Source organism: Hyperoodon ampullatus (genome assembly GCF_949752795.1).
Source record: "Hyperoodon ampullatus genome assembly, chromosome: 17".
NCBI classification, from domain to species: Eukaryota; Metazoa; Chordata; class Mammalia; order Artiodactyla; family Ziphiidae; genus Hyperoodon; species Hyperoodon ampullatus.
In genome coordinates, this window is record NC_136930.1 from 53,433,570 (window position 1) to 53,453,425 (window position 19,856).

The 19,856-nt window shown below is 33.5% G+C and overlaps 1 protein-coding gene across 3 annotated transcripts in view; it reads right to left on the reverse strand.

Annotated features, from left to right (window-relative positions):
* The window catches only part of CSMD3 (CUB and Sushi multiple domains 3), a gene marked incomplete at its 5' end in the record, with an annotated part of 1,086,230 nt that overhangs the window by 514,056 nt on the left and 552,318 nt on the right, over positions 1–19,856 (reverse strand). For all 3 annotated transcript variants that reach the window (XM_079722286.1, XM_079722285.1, XM_079722284.1), the window contains one exon: positions 18,611–18,723. In XM_079722286.1, the coding sequence (XP_079578412.1) occupies positions 18,611–18,723 (113 nt within the window). The remainder of the gene's footprint in view (positions 1–18,610; positions 18,724–19,856) is intronic.

Consider the following 19,856-nt stretch of genomic DNA (forward strand, 5'->3'; position numbering starts at 1 on the left):
GAAGTAAAATGGATCAGAAGCAGAAGTAGTTGAAATGAAAGACAGATAAACAGCATAAGTTAATTTAGTACTCCTGAAGAAGGAAATCAAACAGTGGAACAGAATGTATATTTACATGTATAATCTAAGAAATTTTCCAAATATAAAAGAATCCTGAAGTCTAGATTTGACCTTTCAAGTCTAGACATACTAGTGCCAGTGAAAGCCGACATGGTTACAGTCACCTCTAGACTGAATCTTTTAAACAAACAAAAAAATTGTAATGAATCTTTTACTTAAAGGAAAAAAAAAAATCCTTGAGGGCCTCCAGGCAGTAAATTGAAATATCTCACAAAGTCACAAGAATTAGATTGGTATCAGAGTTTTCCAAAACAGCATGCAAAGTAAGGCAACAGTGGACGAGCACTTTCAAGAAAGTTGAGGGAACAGAATGTACTCACAGGATATTATGTCCAACTAAGCTGTCCTTCAAGTTAAAAAAAAAACATACATATATATAAGTTATACATGTATAGACTGTATATATATATAGTCTTGAACATGAAGAACTGATAGAATATTGTACAAATGTGCCCTTCTAAAGAATGTACTAAAAGCAGAGTTTTGTCTTATCAAGAGGTGACTGGAAAAAGTTTGGCAAAGAACTGACTGTGAAAAATTTATTTTTATTTTAGAGCTAAGATTAAAATAAGGGTGAAATAATGGATAGAATAATAACATATTGTATTTTCTGCTGAATACAAATAATAACATATTGTATTTTCTGCCGAATACAACAACAACAAGCAAAAAAAAAAAAAAAAAGAAGAGAGGATTTTGTTTCAGCTTTCAGGAAAACAGGACATCTTAGAAAGCAGGACACCTTAGACCTCTGGATCTAAGGTGTTGTGAGGCTAGAACAGCTACATTCATCTTGGTACCCTCCTCATCCCCTTGTTCTCTTATTGTAAATGCTCTAAGCACACCTTGTTTCCTAATTTAAATAAAACAGAAGCCATCAGGTATGAAAACCCAAACATCCTTAATTCTTCCCTCTGCTCCATACCGATATATTTATCTGCATTCAAACCCATCATTAGACATTTACTTCTGATACCTGACAGCATGTCTACTCCTGCTCATGGTGGCTCTCCATGATCCTATGTCTTACAGTTTTCTCGGGACACTTGTGTGCATTGTTGAGTTTCCAGTTACCTAATTACCACCAAATCTACCAAGAGTTTATAAATGGCTTTCTGGATTGTGGACCTTATTCTATAGCATACTAATGTACATTATAATCACTACATTTTAGCTGATAGTAACTACTTGTTCTTCAAATCTTCCCATGAGAGTCTCCCATACTAAATAACCAGCCTCCCAAATAAAGAGTGAAGATCTTTTTCTTGAGTTCCAGCTGCAATATTAATAGCTCCAATTTGATGTCTCAGGGTGAAATTATATGCAACAAGCCTAAATGTATTTTATTCCCCTACATTTACATCAGATCCTTCTTCCCTGAAACACATTTCCTTAACGTCACAGCTGTTCACCAGTCACTCAAGCAGAAGGCTGGGTGTTATCTTTGATTATCCCCTCTATTTCAACACTACTCTCACAGCATCTGTTTAGATTCCGGTGTCTGCCAATTTTGTCCCAGAAAGGTCTCCAGATTCTACCGTCTTCTTACAAGCTATTTTGCCATTATTTTGGGTTTGGGCTTATCTCTTTTCTGGATGATTGATAGCTTAATTCATGTTTCCCTTTGATTTCTCTTCTATACAATTATCAGAATAATCTTATCCAAATATAAATCATAGAATATTACCCACTACTTAAATCCCTTCATAGTCTACCTATAGCCTAAAGGTCATCTCTAGTCTCATCTGCTGGTGCCATTTCCTTCATACCATTATGCTTCAGAAATAATAACCACTTGTAGTTGACCCCTTTCAGCTAGGTGTTTCAGGATTCTTGTACATTTGCCTATGCTCTTTACTCTGTCTAGGATGTGCATACATCTCCAACTTTGCTGACCTGATATTACCTCCTATCTAAAGCCTGTCCTAATACCTTGTCCCTTGCCAAATTATTAACTTTCTCCTCTGTGCTACCATTGTGATTAGTACACGCTTCTATTATTACATTCAGGACAGTGCATTTTTATTTGTTTATGTCTATGTCTACCTCTAATCTGACAAGGTAGGGATTGCCTTAAAAGAAGAGTTCATGCCCACAGCAACTCTCATAATGTAAATCTATAAGCTAGAAGTATTGAACAAATGTTAATTGAATGAATATATGGATGAAGAATACAAATTATAATTTAACGTATCACTAAATAAAGCATTTATAATTTCTAATTCCTTAGCTTTTACTTCTATTCTCAAGAATAATTTATAAATTAAAGGTTTTTTTGAAGTAAACTAAAACCATTGTTCTTTTATATTTAATATTGCTATATAAATATGTGAATAAATTAATATATTTAAATATTCACATAGACTTTTTCATTATAGAACTAGTTAGAGGCAAGCAAAATGCATGGATTATCATTGACAATTGAGTGGACCTCAAAGTCACATGATTATTTAAAAGTTGCACTTAACATACTGAAATTATTTGCATACGTGAAGATTAAATGATAATATATTTCCAACTTCTGGCATGATGTTTGGTGTATAATTGGTGTGCAAGCAATGTTAATGCTGTGCCTTTCCTGACAGTTCCAAGTAAGCCACATATGGAGAGAGTAGATTTGCAGAGGTCAGCTTATCTTTTAGAGAGTAAGAGAGACCAATTTCCATTTTCCTATTGGCTCCTTATCTAAACTATGAGAGACATAACAGCAGCACTGTGTATGCACAATGACCATACTCTTGTAATTTACATTATCAAAAGGAGTGCACTGGATACAACAAACCAGTGTTCTAACCCATGTGACTGTTCTTTTATCATTATTACATTTTTCTCCTTTATTGACTCATATTTCTTAGTTTTCTTCCCCTATCAATTTTCCCAAATATTGAATACATACACACATGCTTGTGTGCATGAGCAGACACACACACACACACACACACATAATACTACAGCAAATTATTTTTCTTAGGAAAATAGGATCAGCTTTTAAATATAAACTTCAAATTGGCTGAGACATAGGTGATGAGAATTTGAATTTTATGTCTTTCAGAAAGACATAATTTATTTGTTTTCATTTATCTTTGGTATGTTGCTGTCCAAATCCCATCATCTAGGCTAGGTCAGATTTCCAAATCTCATTATAGAAGACATGTTTTGTAGGATGTCTTGCATTCTCCATTTAGTTGGACTTTGATCTCCTATCTTCAGATCAAAAGGTGATGGGAGTATTGCCTTAAAACACATTGTGAGCAACAGATTTGAGGCAGTGTGAGCTTGACCAAAAATCCTGTTATATATTCCTGAATGTTAATAAACATTTAAATTAATTTTAAAATTAGGCTTCATTCCTAGAGCAATGAATATTACATTGTTTCATTATGTTTCCCTCAGAAGCCTTTGTCTGTTAATTCTAAGACAGGGCTATTTGAAAAATAAACTCATGGGTAAGGATTTTTAGCTGATTCACTGGTGTAAAGACTGATGACAGTATAATTTAACTTATATCAAATCTCATCCTACATTTTTATTGACCTTCCAACTTATTCTGTAAAAGGACCCTAAACATAACTGTGGCTTTGGATCTGATGATTTAGCATGTAAACAGCCTTTGCACATTAGTTGGTATTTTATGTTTCCACTTTAATTTTCTTATTTTAAGCTAAAAAACCCCCCAAAATTCAGAAGGTTATACATCTTTTCTGACCAAATCTGGAGATGTTGTACTGCCCCCCTCCTAAAGAAAAAGATACACAAATGTCGTGATCATACAATATCTTTTTAAATATGTGTAAAAATTCAGAAAACTTTCCCAGGCTTTGGTAGGTTCTTTCCTTAAATAGAAGCAAGGTATTTCCCTTCCCACATAATTTCACAGCACACAAACCATAAACAAGAAAAAAAATATGCCTAATGTAAATAGATGTTGGCTGCCAATTTAATTCTTTATTTTATACTCTATTGTACAGTGTATGTATTATTCGAATTTTTATATTTGTATGAGTCATTTCATCCTGTTTAGGGTGTCCATTTAATTACCTAACATAGTTAGATATCTGCATAGTTTCATATGCAGATGGGTGCAAATATTAGTTGTTGATTTATGAACCATAAAAACTGTCAGCATAGACAACACGGTTATTTCAAAAAGTGTAAATCAAGATATTTATGAAAATATTAATCAAAATATCTCTTGTTCTTCAAAGGAACAGAAGAAAACAGATTTTCTTCTATTTGAGGAATTGTTTTGAAAATGCCCCAAACTGATGACTTGATTTCATTATTGAATTAAAAGAGAGAGAGAATATTCCATCTCCTTATTACTACAACGGATATATCAAACAGAAATGATAATATTATTATTTTGAGTGTTTTTTTCAAGTAAATTTGAGTCAACGTTTTTCTCTGAAATAAACTTAATGTAGTATGAGATGTTGTGAAACCTACAATCAATATGGATGACAGTAGAGGGTACTGGCCAGAATATACTGCCTACTGATGCCCTTAGAAAGTTTTTTTTTTTCTTTTTTTCCCCCCCTAGCCTGGAAAGTAAGCATGGAAACTGAATAGTAGACCAAATTAGAAAACAATATTAAACCAATCAGTGGGAAAAACCACCTAAAGATTTCAAATACTCCGGAATTCCCTGGTGGTCCAGTGGGTAGGACTCTGCGCTCCCAATGCAGGGGGCCTGGGTTCAATCGCTGATTGGGGAACTAGATCCCACATACATGCTGCAACTAGGAGTTTACATGACATAACTAAGAGCATGCCACAACTAAGAAGTCTGCATGTTGTAAGGAAGATCCCGCATGCCACAACTAAGACCTGGTGCAGCCTAAATAAATAAATGTTAAGAAAAAAAGATTTCAAATACTTCTATTAATATAAAATACTATCATTTTATAACTACTTCTAGACATCTTTGGGAGTACTATTGGGTTTCATTTTTTTTAACTTATTATTTTTTAAATTAAAAAAAAATTAGAGAAGTTTTAGGTTGACTGCAAAATTGAGTGGAAAGCATAGAGAGTTCCCATTTACTCCATACCACACATACACAGCCTCACCCACTCCACGTACCACACTGATGAACCTACACTGACACATCATCATCTAAAGTCTAGAGTTTATATTAGATTTACTGTTGGTGTTAAACATTCTATGGGTTTTGACAAGTGTGCAAGAACATGTATCTATCACTGTAGTATCATACAGAATAGGTTCACTGCCTTAAAAGTCCTCTGTGCTTGGTCTATCCAGAGCACAATTCCTGGCAACTACTGAGCTTTTTACTATCTCCATAGTGTTGCCTTTTCTAGAAAGAGATATAGCTGGAATTATACAGTACATAGCCTTTTCAGATTGGCTTCCTTTATTGAGTAATACACATTTAAGTTTCCTCCATGTCTTTGTATGGCTCAATAGCACATTTTCTTTCAGGGCTGAATAGTATTCCATTGACTGTATGTATCACAGTTTATTTATCCATTCACCTACTGAAGAACATCTTGGTTGCTGTAAGTTTTGATAATTATGAATAAAGCTACTATAAATATACATATGTAGTCTTTGTGTGGATATGTTTTCATTTCATTTTGGTAGATAAATACTAAAGAGTGTGATTGCAGAATCATATATTTAAGAATATGTTTCATTTTGTAAGAAACTGACAACTGTCATCCAAAGTGGTTGTACCACAACGCATTCCCATCAGCAGTGAATGAGAGTTCTTGTTCCACATCCTCATAAGCATTTGGTTTTGTCATTGTTTTAGATTTTGGCCACTCTACTAGGTGTGTAGTGGTACACACCATTTTTAAATGAGTTGTTAATTTACTTATTGTTGAGTTTTAAGAATTATTTATGGTTTTTTTAATAATAGTCCTTTATCAGATGTGTCTTTTGCAAAATGTTTTTTACCATTCTGTAGCTCATCTTCTCATTCTTTTTATGTTGCCTTTTGCAGAATATATGTTTTTAATTTTAATGAAGTTCAGCTTATCTATTACTTCTTTCATGGGTTGTGCCTTTGATGCTATATCTAAAAAGTCATCACCATACTCAAAGTTATCTAGATTTTCTCCTACATTATCTTCTAGTAGTGATATAGTTTTGCATTTTACATTTAGGTTGACAACCCATTTCGAGTTAATTTTTGTGAAGGGTGTAAGGTCTGTGCCTTCTTTTTTTATTATTTTTTATTTTTGCATGTAGGTTTCCAGTTGTTTCCACACCTTTTGTTGAAAAGGCCATCTTTGCTCCATTGTACTGCCTGTGCTCCTTAGCACAGATCAGTGAATTTTTTTTCTGGGTTCTCTATTCTGTTTCATTGATCTATTTGTTTATCCCTTCATCATTACCACACTGTGTTGATTACTGTAACTTTACATAAGTCTTGAAGCCAAGTAATGTCAGTCTTCTCACTTTGTTCTTCTTCAATACTGAGTTGGCTATTCTGTTTTGTTTTCTTTTTTGCCTCTCCATATAAACTTTTGAATCAGTTTGTCAATACCCATAAAATAAATTGCTGAGATTTTGATTGGGATTGTGTTGAATCTATAGAACAAGTTGGGAACAACTGGTATCTTGACAATACTGAGTTTTCCTATTCATGAACATAGAATATCTCTTTATTTAGTTCTTCTTTGGCATCTTTTACCAGAGTTTTATAATTTTCATCATATAGGTATTATATATATATTTTGTTAGATTTATACCAAAGTGTTTCATTTTTGAAGGTGCTATCATAAACGATAATGTATTTTTAACTTCAAATTCTGTTATTGCTAGTTGGGTTCTATTTTAATCACACTAAAATATTCTTCCATGTTTGACTTATTTGAAGACAAACTAAATAAATGGTGTACTTCCCAGAATATGATAGAAATTTTTTTGAGTAATCCACATGATGTGAAAAAATAAAAACTTTATAAAATGTGGTATTTTATGTAGCTATATAATAGATATATTTTCTGTGTAATAATAATATTATAAATATAAGGCTAATTAAGACTTTAAGTACATTTTCTCATTAATTCTTACAACATTCCATTAAGGTAAAAACTCATTCTTATCATTTTACAGATGAGGAAGCTGAGACTTCAAAAGATTAAAACACTTCTCCAAGGTCTCCAATGAGCAAGCAACAAACCTGAAATATACACTATGTCTGACTCAGAAGTCAACAAACCTAAATTCAACACTATTTTGACTCAAAAGCCCATGCTTTTAACACCTGAATATCATCACACCTTATTATTAAACATGGGAAATGCCCTGATGGCCAACATCCGTTTGGTAAATTTTGCCAAAATATTTCCATTTTTTCTTTCAATAGAAGGTCTTATTATTTTTATAGATGTTCCAACGTTCTTATGTTACTGTTAAAAGTTGACACGAAATGAAGATACCATGGGAGTTATTTAAGTTTGGTAAACATGCATGATATTTACAGTGAGGAACAATATACACAACAGCATTGAAATATATTTTCTTGCCAAAAAATATTTTGCAGGTTTTTGACTACTATGAGCACCTCCATCTCTTTATATATTTTCTTGCTATATCTCTTTTATCTACTGTCATTAAGGTGTGTTTTCTTTTTCCCTTTTCAGAGAGAATTCTTAACTCCAATCCCCACTTCATCCTTAACTTTTCATTTCAGAAGTAACATCCCTTGTCCAGTTCTGTATCATCTTCTTTAGACCACTGTAACAATCAGCATATGTGACTTTATTCCGAACTAAACTGTCTTCTTATTGAGGGCAGAAGATATATAACTGACCAGTAATAACGTGGGAGTTAGGGGCACCTACCCTCCATGCAGTAAAAAAATCCAAGTATAAGTTATAGTTGGCACTTTGTGTAGATAGTTCCTCCATATACGTGGTTCCTCTGTATCTGCGTTTTCATATCTGTGGATTCAACCAACCACAGATTGTGTAGTATCATAGTATTTATTAATGAAAAAATTCCTTGTATAAGTGGACCTGCACTGTTCAAGACCCGTGTTGTCCAAGAGTCAACCATGTATGTATGTATGTGTGTGTCTCCGTGTGTGTGTGTATATATATATTCCTGACCTTCCCGAGGATTGTCTTCCTGTTGGGCTTTGTTGTGGTGCTGAGCTTCCTCCTGGGGAGCTATCTGGGGACAATGCTGGCACCAGGCTCGGTCACCTCTGTCACACTCATTAGTCATCTGGTTGTTGGTGGCCAGGTACAGACAAAAGCACAGGTAATATATATATATATATATATATATATATATATATGTATATATGTGTGTGTATATATATATATATATATATATACCTTTTGCCTATATATGTATATGTACTTTTATATATAAATAGAGAGAGAGAGTTAGCACTTGTTGCAAACTAGATTGTTTAAAAACATTTACTCTTTTCTCCCACTTTTTTGGGCGGAATTCACTTTCCTACCTCTTTAAATCTGGGCTTGCCAATTAACTTGATTTGGCCAATGAATTTTAGCAGACAGGAAGCAAGGAAATCTTTAAACATGTCTGTATGGTTGAATTTTTATCCTATGCACTTCTGTCATTGTCAAGAAAACACCATATCTGGTCTAGGGCACTGGTGTCAGAAGAATGAATGATGCATGAATTCAAACTCAGCCTAGATCAGCACACCGTCAGCCTATGCACAGACTTGTGAAAATAAATAATTGTTGTATAAGCTAATGAGTTTGAGAATGGTTAAGATTACCACTGTGTCCAAGAAATGATATAGTACCACATTCAGAAAACAATTTATTTATATAAACAGGTACCTCTTTGCACATAGTCAGATTGGCACTATTCCAAAATTCTGAATAGTTTTAGTTCTGATAGGTTTAATTAAGATTTCTTTCTCAGTTGAGATAAGCAAAAATAACATTGGGATTTTATTTAATCAAACAAATAACTTTATTCTCTTCTGCCATTAAAGATCAAGTTCTAAAATATAAATACCTCACATATCTCACATCTTACCTTCTGCTTATAACAGATAAGGAAAAACATTTTAGTCTCCAATGATTCTTTTACTTGCATTGATACTTCACTTTGATTTGAAATATCTTCCCCACTTAGGGTGGATACAATGAATAACCATGAATATAATATGTATAAAATTAAATTATTACTGGCATTGAGGGAAAAGACACATTAATTTGATTAGAAATTGTGATGATTATAGATTATCTGACAAAGGCCCTGTACAACCTACAAAAGTGTATTTGTCAATCAGCCAACTATATATACCTTGGATCTATGGAGAAATATGAAGTGTGAAGCAATGTAGTGCAGGGGAAAGTGACCCTCTCAGAAGCAATAGCTCATAGTTCCACTTTGGGCTCAGGTACTACCTATAGTGACTGTGAAAAAAATCGATCTTTATGGGACTCAATTTCCTCATCTTGGAGGAAATGAGTATAATTGATTCAATTACCTCAAAAGCCTCTCCCAGCTCCAATGTTCTATGATTCCATTATTTAAATAAATACTAGTCCCTGTCCTAAGGGGAAAATTGGAAAAGCTGTCTACCTGGGAGTGGGTGGAATGATCTTTTGCTCCCATGGGGAAAATGAATATCTTTCAGTCTCACAGATTCATATGTGTCTTTTGCAGCAAAGCATGACCTGCTCTTTCTCATCTCTCCAGTCTTATCCAGGACTACACCATAGCTTTTTCTCTTTCCATTTCTGCTACACATCCAGGAATTCTAACAACTCCTCAAATATAACTTGTCATCTATACACACTGGTCATGCTGTCCAGCTTCCAGCCTCAGTAACTCCTACTCAGCTTCAGGTCTCAGTCCATGTTCACTTCCTCAGGAAAGGTTTCCTTGAGGCCTGCATTAGGTGCCTTGTTATAGTCTCCCAAAAGCACATTCTCTCTTTCATTTTTAGCACTCTTTATATTTATAATTATTTGTTAACTGTCAGTCTTTGTCCCATTAGACTGAAAGCAGTGACTTAGTCTCTTATTTTTTGCTATGTACCCTATCCTCTTCATGATGCCTAGGCACATAGTTGAAACTCAATGAATATTTTTAAATAGACATTACTTTTAATATTCTACTGCCACTCATTCTCATTCTGGGGGTATAGAAACAAAAAGCTTAGTCCTCACAGCAGACTGTGATAAACAAAGTCAAACTGAATATTTTAGGAGCAGTAGTTTTCTGAAGAAACTTGATGTATTGAATGTAAAAATAGAATAAATCCTTTAAGCTAATAAAAAGCAACAATGAAAATAATAATACTTATTCAAGTAAAGTTTCCATGGGTCATACTTAAAAGCTGTCTTTATTCTGAGGGCAGATTGAAATGTTATCATGAAAATCCCACATATAATACTATGTGTTACTTAGTAGTTTTTCCAAGAAAGAGAAACACTTTTAACAGATTACAAGATTTCTTAAAGAAAATGAAAATGATATGAAGAGAAGAAATATCTCAAAAGACACAATAATGAGAAAATCCAAGGGGGCTCACTGGTTCTGTGTTAGCAGAGCACCACCAGATAGAAAGGTGTCACATCTGGAGGAAATTCTGAGAGAGGAGTTTATCTTGAGAACTCACACAAAGCATGTCCCGCTGATAGCATATCAGTTTACTATAAGGAAGGAATATTGAGTGTAATATTCTTGGACTGTATAATAAACATATCAATATTTAATTTACCAAATCTAATAAAAGAATGTTAGAACTGAAAGTAAATGCAGAGACTATTTTGTACAAGCTCGTTGTTTTAAAGATAAACTTTCCTTTCAGCAAGTATTGAATCAGTGATATATATGGCATACCTTAGAGGAAAATAGTTATTTACACAAATGAACTTAGATTCCAATCTAATCACACAAACACTGAAATATATCTCTGTAACATGGTAATATAATGTTTGTATATTACAAATAATTTAGTTCCTAAAAAACTAAAAAGTTTATTTTCAGTGTAATTAAAAATTATTTTCATTATTTACGGAGTGCATTTTAAGAGTCTGTCAAATCATCATCTAAATATGTTCTTTAGATGACTTTGATCTCATTAAATTGAATTCACTTGAGTTAAAGAACAGGATATGGGGAAATAGGAAATACTTATAAATTAAAAAAATGATATAACTTTGCCTTACATAATTTTATTTCACTAATTTGATTTTATAGCACTGGAAAACTAAGAAATACAATACGTGAGAAGATTTGGGGGATTCATAAATTTCTAACAAAGTCTCTAAATATCTTTATTTATCATTCATTCATCATTAGTTTTCTGCTTTAAAGTATAGTTTTAAAATTAAATATTTAAGAATCAATTGCTAATAACATAGTAACTCTTTAATACTGAAAGCCATTTTGGTTTAGCATTAATCTTAGTGAGCTTTTTTGCAGATTACAGTTTGATATATTTATTGGACCATCCATTTGAATTGTGGTAAGTACTATGGGGGTATAATGATGGATTGTTCAGAATCTTTGTTTCACTGTAGTAACTAAAAGGACAAAAACCTACACACACCATTAGCTCTTTTGCCAGATACCATTGTATATCTCCACTATATAAATATCCTTATATGATTCTTTTTTTAACTGACTCTAATCAGAAATATAACAAGGCTTAATCTTGGGATTCTACGAATGGTGATTTTGGAGAAATATCCTAATAAAGAGATGGAAAAAATCACATAAGTGGAACAAAACTTTAAAATCTCATATAACTGGAGAAAAAAAAGAATGTGTTCAGTTTAAATAAAACTCAGTCCCTCACAAGAACAAGTCAGGTTTTCTTAGGCAGGTACCAGCAGGATTAAGAAATAAGTAATTGATTATAACAAATTTTTACTTTGTACCACCTTTCTTAAGACTAAAAATGTTTTAATGAAAAAACAGAAAAATGAATGCAATTTTCAGCACTTCTTTTGCTCCTTGGGTATAAATTTACCTTGCTATAATCTCTATTATATCGCTGACACTCTTGTTTGTAACACCTCAACCTACTTAAAAAAAAAAAAAAAAGAAAAACTTGAAATCTGCAAAGTATAACCACTTAAGCACTTCAAAAATAAATTCCGAGAATATACTATTCTCTTCTACTTAAAGCTATTTTAAATGAAACATTGTTCTTGCCCTCTCGTCAAAAACTATCAAAACATTTTCCTCATAATCTTTTTCTTATTTCTCTCAAAATAATAATACCATTAAAAATAAAACAGCTTATATTAGTACTCATTTTGAAACATTACTTGGTAATGTTAGCACAGAAATTTGTTTACAGCTTCATTGGGGTGTAACTGACAAACAATAAACTGACCATATGTAAAAGGTGCAGTTTGATTAATTTTAACATATGTATACACCTATGAATCATTACCATAGCATTCATCTATCTAACACAAAATGTTTCTCTGGCCCCTTGGTAATCAATTCCTCCAATGCCCCAAAAATAATCTGCTTTCTGTTACTACGAGTTTTAGTTAGCATTTTCTAGAATTTTGTATAAATAGAATCATGCAGGATATACTGTTTTTTTTGTTTTTGTTTTTGCTTTTTTTGCGGTACGCGGGCCTCTCACTGTTGTGGCCTCTCCCGTTGCGGAGCATAGGCTCCGGATGCGCAGGCTCAGTGGCCGTGGCTCATGGGCCCAGCCACTCCGCGGCATGTGGGATCTTCCCGGACTGAGGCACGAACCCGTGTCCCCTGCATTGGCAGGCGGACTCTCAACCACTGCGCCACCAGGGAAGCCCCGGATTTACTGGGGTTTTTTTGTTTGTTTTGGTTTTTTTTGGTCTGGATCTTTTCACTGAGCTTGATCATTTTTATTTTTATCCATGTTTTGCATATGTTAATAGCTTTTTCCTTTTTTATTGATGAGTAGCACCCTATTCTGTTTATATACTCACCTATGGATAAATATTTAAATTTCTTCCAGTTTGGGGAGATTGTTAAAAATATATATGCTATGTGTACTTATACAAGTCTTTGTAGACATTTGCTTTCATTTCCCTTGGGAAAATGTCGAGGAGCAAAATGGCTGGGTCATATGGTAGGCATGTGTTTCAAAAGTTATTATAACATTTTATGTTCCTACCAACAGTGTGAAGTCTAGTTATTCCACTTCCTTGGCAGGTCAATACTTTTAATCTTCACCATACAGTTGGTATATAGTGGTATCTCCTTGTGGTTTTAATTTGCATTGCCTTTATGATGATGATGTTGAACATTTTTTCCAAATGCTTTTGAGCCATCTGTATCTCTTTTTTGGTCAAGTGGATGGCCAGTTCTTTTACCGATTTTAAATTGGATTATTTTCTTTATCCTACTATTGAGTTATTAAAATTCATTATATACTCTGTATACAAGTTCTCTATTGGGATGCTCAAGATCAGTATGGTCAGGTTCTGGTGAGGACCCTCTTCCTGTCTCACAGGCAAGCACCTTCTCTCTGTTTACTCACATGGCCTTTTCTCATTGTGAGTACTTGAGGAGAGAGAGCAGGCTCTCTGGTGTCTCTTCTTATAGGGCACTAATCCATTATGTAGGTTCCCCCTCATGACCTCATTTAAGTCTAATTACCTCCCTAATGCTCCACCTCCAAATACCATCACATTAAGGGTTAGGGCTTCAACATATGAATTTTGCGGGGTGGACACAAACATTTAGTCCATAGTATATAATATGTTTTGGTCTGCTAGCTAAGAAAACTTTCCTTAAGCCAAGCTAACTATGCTTTTCTGCTAGTTTTTTTTTTTTTTCCAAAAGTTTTGTAGCTTTAGCTCTTATATTTAGGTCTATAATCCATTTCAAGTTAACTTCTGTGTATTGTGTGAGTAAAGGGAAGGTTGCGGGGTTTTTTTTTGTTTTTTTGCTTTTTTGCTTTTTTTGGCATGTGGGTATACAATTGTTTCAGTATTACTCATAAAAAAAAAAAAGAATATCCTTTCCCCATTGAATTCTTTAGCTCCTTTTTTGAAAATCAACTGACTGTATATATGTGGGTCAATTTCTGAAGTATTCATAACAGAAACCTTAAGAAAGAGAAAATAATCAAAAACAATTTACATATTTTTACCATTATCCTGCAACATGATTTCAGTGATAACTAAACAAGATTATGTCTCAGTGTCATAATTACCCATGTAGGAACCAAGGAACTGATGCTATTTTCAAAACATCTCAATCAATCTCATGATATGATTTGAGAATTAAAAAAAAAAAAAAAAAAAAGAAACACCTGGGACCAAAACTTAATTCATAAATAATGGCAGTAAGGCATGGGTCCTAAGATTAATAAAGAATGTTGCCCATTATGGATGTACACTATTAGTAGAAGGTGATTACAGAACTCTAATATTTCTATGTTTCCTTTCCTGAAAAAAAATAAAGAATGTATTGAATATTACTTTCTCAAATATAACTGTTCCTTTCTATGAGTACACATTGTCCCTGGGACCCATCCATGGTGTTTTTCCGCCCTAAAATAAAAAAAAAATTAAAATAAAGAAAGAAATATATCTGATTCTGCAAGCATTGAACTGTAATATAGATCTTCCCTTTTTTTTCTATGTTGAAAGAATTAAATAACAAAGAGATGGCAAGTGTGTTAATCAGGGCTTAATTAGCTATAAGTGACATAAACTGAACTCACCATGGCTTAAATGAGGAAAAGTTTATAGCCTTATACAATTGGAAAACCAAGGTCTAGTATTCCCTTCAGGCACTTAGGAGTTTCAATTTTTTCTAAAATACTGTTTTTCATTTTTTCCATCTGCTGGTTCTGCTGCTAACAGAAGTTGACCACCAGTAGGCACCAAGTTAAATGACCCTTAATATACCACCTCAAAAAAGAGATTTTCTTTCACCTGGAATCTGTATCAATTGCCCCAGATCCTAAACTGTTAACCATATCAAAAGGAATTCTGATTAGTTCAGCCCAAACCTATAGAGCCATACAAAAGTGGAAGAGATAAAGTTCATCAAGCCTAAAGTAGTTCAGGTCTTAGAAGAAAGTGGAAAGACTGCTGGGCAAGCAAAAAAACAGATGCTGGCAAACAGAGTGAGAAAAAATATTTACTCTTTTGAATTAATTTATGCCGTAAATAATTTGGATAAGATATCTTTACTAATTTTTTTAAGAAAAGTTTTTTAAAAAATAAACTATGTATGAAATGTCAATATATTTGAAAACTATTATCTAGATCCTAGAAAAATTTCTAACAAAATATAAATAATCAAAATTAATCCAGGAAAAGATATGAAGAGACTTATAGCCATAGAAAAAAATTAAATTTCCTAAATATTTACCTTTGAGTAAAAATGACCAGGTGGTTTTACAGCTAAGTTCTCTCTTACTCTCAAAGACAAAATGTACAATAAAACACAAGTTTAATTTACAGGAGATCCACTTTTAATGCTATCTCATGCAAAATCTATAGATGATAAGAAAAAGATATCTTTAGATCAAATCTGGAAAGTTTTTTTAGCAGGTGTTCCTTTTAGAACCAACAGACTACTTAACAGAGAGCATGGTAATTATGAAAATTATTTTTAGTAGGCGAAGATGCTAAAGCTATCTGCACATCAAAATTTGAAACTTCTCAAAATGAACCCTACTTCAACTTTGAGCTCAGGTTTTATATTATGCAGGATGCAAAAACATGATTTTCACAGTAGGAAAATGAAACTTTTGAGGACATACTTTACCCTGTATTACATCATATTATATAGGTCAACTCATTTGTTCAGCTTTATTGAACAATCATTAATTACCTATGATGATATAGCAGGGGGTTGCTAATGGAAATATAAAGATGAATATGATGCATTTCATCTGGTTATGTAGTATATATGATACAGCGTTTATAAAACAGAGTATCTTTTCTTTTGTAATGGGGGGAGTTAAGGAAGGCTTCACAAAAGAAGAAATATTTGAACATTGTCTCATGGCATGAGTGATGTGATGCTGAGTTAGAAATAGAATATGGATCCAGATAGAATTTATTGAGTGTAAGGAGAAGTGTGAAACAACTTGCTGGGTTCAGAGAATTATGGATTGTTTTATAAAATTGGATTGTAGGGAGAAAAAAGGTGGAAGATAAGATCTGTGGAGCTTCTGGACTTCATCTTTAGGCAATAAAAAGTCTGGAAACATTTTAAGCTGTAGTGTAATATGATCACCTCCCTGTTGCTGGGAGATCATCATTAGCAGTGTGGATGTTAGACTGAAAGAGACCAGATTGAAGGGAGGGAAAGAATAAGGGAATTATTCATTAAGAATCTCCTGGGTTGGTTTGTTTCAAATCTCATTTTGGTGGATATTTGTATATGGATAGTTGGATATATTTTTCTCTGTCACTATATTATGATCTTCCTAAGAGAGAAAATATCTGGCTGTTGTTTCTTTTCCTTTTTGCCACACCACGTGGTGATCAGGATCTTATCTTAGTTCCCTGACCAGGGATCCAACCCCACCCCCTGCAATGGAGCATGGAGTCTTAACAACTGTACCGCTGGGGAAGTCCCTGGCTGTTCTTTTTATACTCAACAACTCATTCAGTGGCTGGCACATAGCAGATCCTTAGGCAGTACATATATTTTTAAATTATTTGTTGAAATCTGAGCAGAAAACAAAACAAAATAATGTTTAATTGTGCTATGTTGCAACGTACTTCCAGCTCTTGAACTGCAGTGGAGTGGAGAGCAGTTCAAGAGTTTTAAATATCGACAGGACGCCCCTGTGGCTCTAAACTGTTCGTGAGCTTTAATAACTGCATTCTTTGCTGAAGCATTGTCGTTAATGATTAATACAGTTTCTAAGGTTTAAATCACTTCAGACTTTCTAACAGTTTAAGTTTCTTAGGGTGAAGAAAATAATAAAACCAAGAGGAATATAAGTTACAGGGGAAAAGTAAGGAAAAAGAAAACAATCAAGACATAGATACTTGCAACAGAAGCTGAGCATTCTTTAAACTTTGTAACTTTGTTTTATTTACTGGGGATAGATGTGGATTTTAAATGGAGGAAGAATATATTTAAATCATAATCAGGATAACCTTTTTATTTTTTTAAACTGATATTTATACAGATTTCCTGAACTATTCAAATTAATATAGTACCAAATTTAGTCTCAAGTTAAAAACACAGAATGCATGTGTCCTGTCTCCCTGACAACATCATGCATTCATTTCCCCGTGCCAGGATACAAAGGCATGGCAAGCCGATGTTTGAAAAAATAAAGTCTGTTTAAAAATTATTATTATGCAAGTAATAGAATTCTGTCTACTTAATAATCCATTGTTTAATTGATAAGATAGAGAATAATGACTTTTACAATAGAAAAATAAATTCAAGCAGCATAACTTTCTGATGGTCTCTTTCACATTTTTATCTTTTAAAGCATAGAATTTAACTTAATAACATATACATATTTTCAGTCAGAATTTCAAAATTGCATTTCTAATATGTACATTGTGTGTATACCTGTATATCCACTGTCTCTATTTGACTTTTAAAAAGTTAATCGTGGGCTTCCCTGGTGGCGCAGTGGTTGAGAATCTGCCTGCCAATGCAGGGGACACGGGTTCGAGCCCTGGTCTGGGAAGATCCCACATGCCACGGAGCAACTAGGCCCGTGAGCCACAACTACTGAGCCTGCACGTCTGGAGCCTGTGCTCCACAACAAGAGAGGCCGCGATAGTGAGAGGCCCGTGCACCACGATGAAGAGTGGACCCCGCTTGCCACAACTAGAGAAAGTCCTCACATAGAAACAAAGACCCAACACAGCCAAAAATAATAAATTAATTAATTAATTTAAAAAATAGTTAATTGTGTGTCAAAGATATGATTTCACAATGTTTGCATCTATCTCTTATAAATGGAACTAAAACAAAAGATTATGTTACACACATGTAATTCATCATTAATCTGCAAAACTATCAATATTGGGATGGGCAGTAGCAATTTAACACTTTTGTGATCTGTAATTTACACAGGAGTTGATAATCTGAACACTGATACCATGTATTTGATCTGAGAGATACACTGACGAATTACAAAATAAAAATAAAAATAGTAATAATTGGTTCCCTGGATTCTTTAAGAAATTAAGTCTTTACTTTGTATTTAAGTATTTAATAATTAGTAGATTTTTTGCCAGTCAATTTGTGTAAAGTTTATAAAATCACATTGTCTATTCTGGGAAAGGCTAGGAGTCCAGAGCGCCTAAAGCACAGGCATTGTATAGTGGACTGAGGGAGAGATTAGGTATGCAAAATATACACATTTTAAAGGGAAAATAAAGCAATTTTATTTAAAGAAAAGTGAAATCAACATGTATAGTTAATTTAAAGAGGCAAGTATTTTGTTGAAATACATTCTTATATGATGGGAAACTTTTATTTTATAGATACAATTAAACCTAAATTTAAAAGTATTCTCTGGTTTTATTAAGATAACATATTTCCCAAAGTAGCAATTTATCATTACCTTTGTAGTTAACCTTGAAGCCAATAGATCCGACACTTTCATCTGTTTGAAGGTGCAGCCACATTTGGCTACTCATGCTTACTATCAAGTCTGGCACAAAGCTTCCAGTCAGCCTAAAAATAGATGGACAGAGAAGGGAGAAATGGATTATTAAAATAACCTCTGTATGCAAATTATGAGACAGATGTGTTTGTCAATACTTTCTTGGCTAGAAGCAAACAACTGTCAGATAAACTTATAAGACTGTGTTGTTATAACAGAACAAACAACATAATTTAGTGATCAAGGTTTATTATAAACAAGTACTATTTTATGTGTTTAACTAGGTTAGATCTTTCATATCCCTGAGGCAAGATACTAAATTTTATTTTTTTTAATTTATTTATTTTTAAAATTTTATTGCAGTCTAGTTGATTTACAATGTTGTGTTAGTTTCTGCTGTACAGCAAAGTGAGGCAGTTATACATATATACATATCCACTCTTTTTTAGATTCCTTTCCCATATAGGTCATTACAGAGTACTGAGTAGAGTTCCCTGTGCTATACAGTAGGTCCTTGTTAGTTATCTTTTTTATATATAGTAGTGTGTATATGTCAATCCCAATCTCCCAATTTATCCCTCCCCCGTCCTCACCCCCTGTAACCATAAACTGTTTTCTACATCTGTGACTCTATTTCTGTTTTGTAAATAAGTTCATTTGTACCATTTTTTTTACATTCCACATCTAAACGATATCATACGATATTTGTCTTTCTCTGTCTGACTTACTTCATTCAGTATGACAATCTCTATGTCCACCCATGTTGCTGCAAATGACATTATCTCATTCTTTTTTTTTTTAAAGCTGACTAGTAATCTATTGCATACGTGTACCACATCTTCTTATCCGCTCCTGTGTGAATGGACATTTAGGTTGCTTCCATGTCCTGGCTACTGTAAATATTACTGCAACGAACACTGGGGTGTGTGTATCTTTTTGAATTATGGTTTTCTCCAGATATACGCTCAGGAGTGGGATTCCTGGATCATATGGTAGTTCTAGTTTTAGTTTTTTAAGGAACCTCCATATTGTTCTCCATAATGATTGTACTAATTTACATTCCCACCAATGGTGCAAGAGGGTTCCCTTTTCTCCACACTGTCTCTCACATTTATTGTTTGTTGATTTTTTGATGATGGCCATTCTGACCGGTGTGAGGTGGTACCTCATGGTACTTTTGATTTGTATTTCTCTAATAATTAGC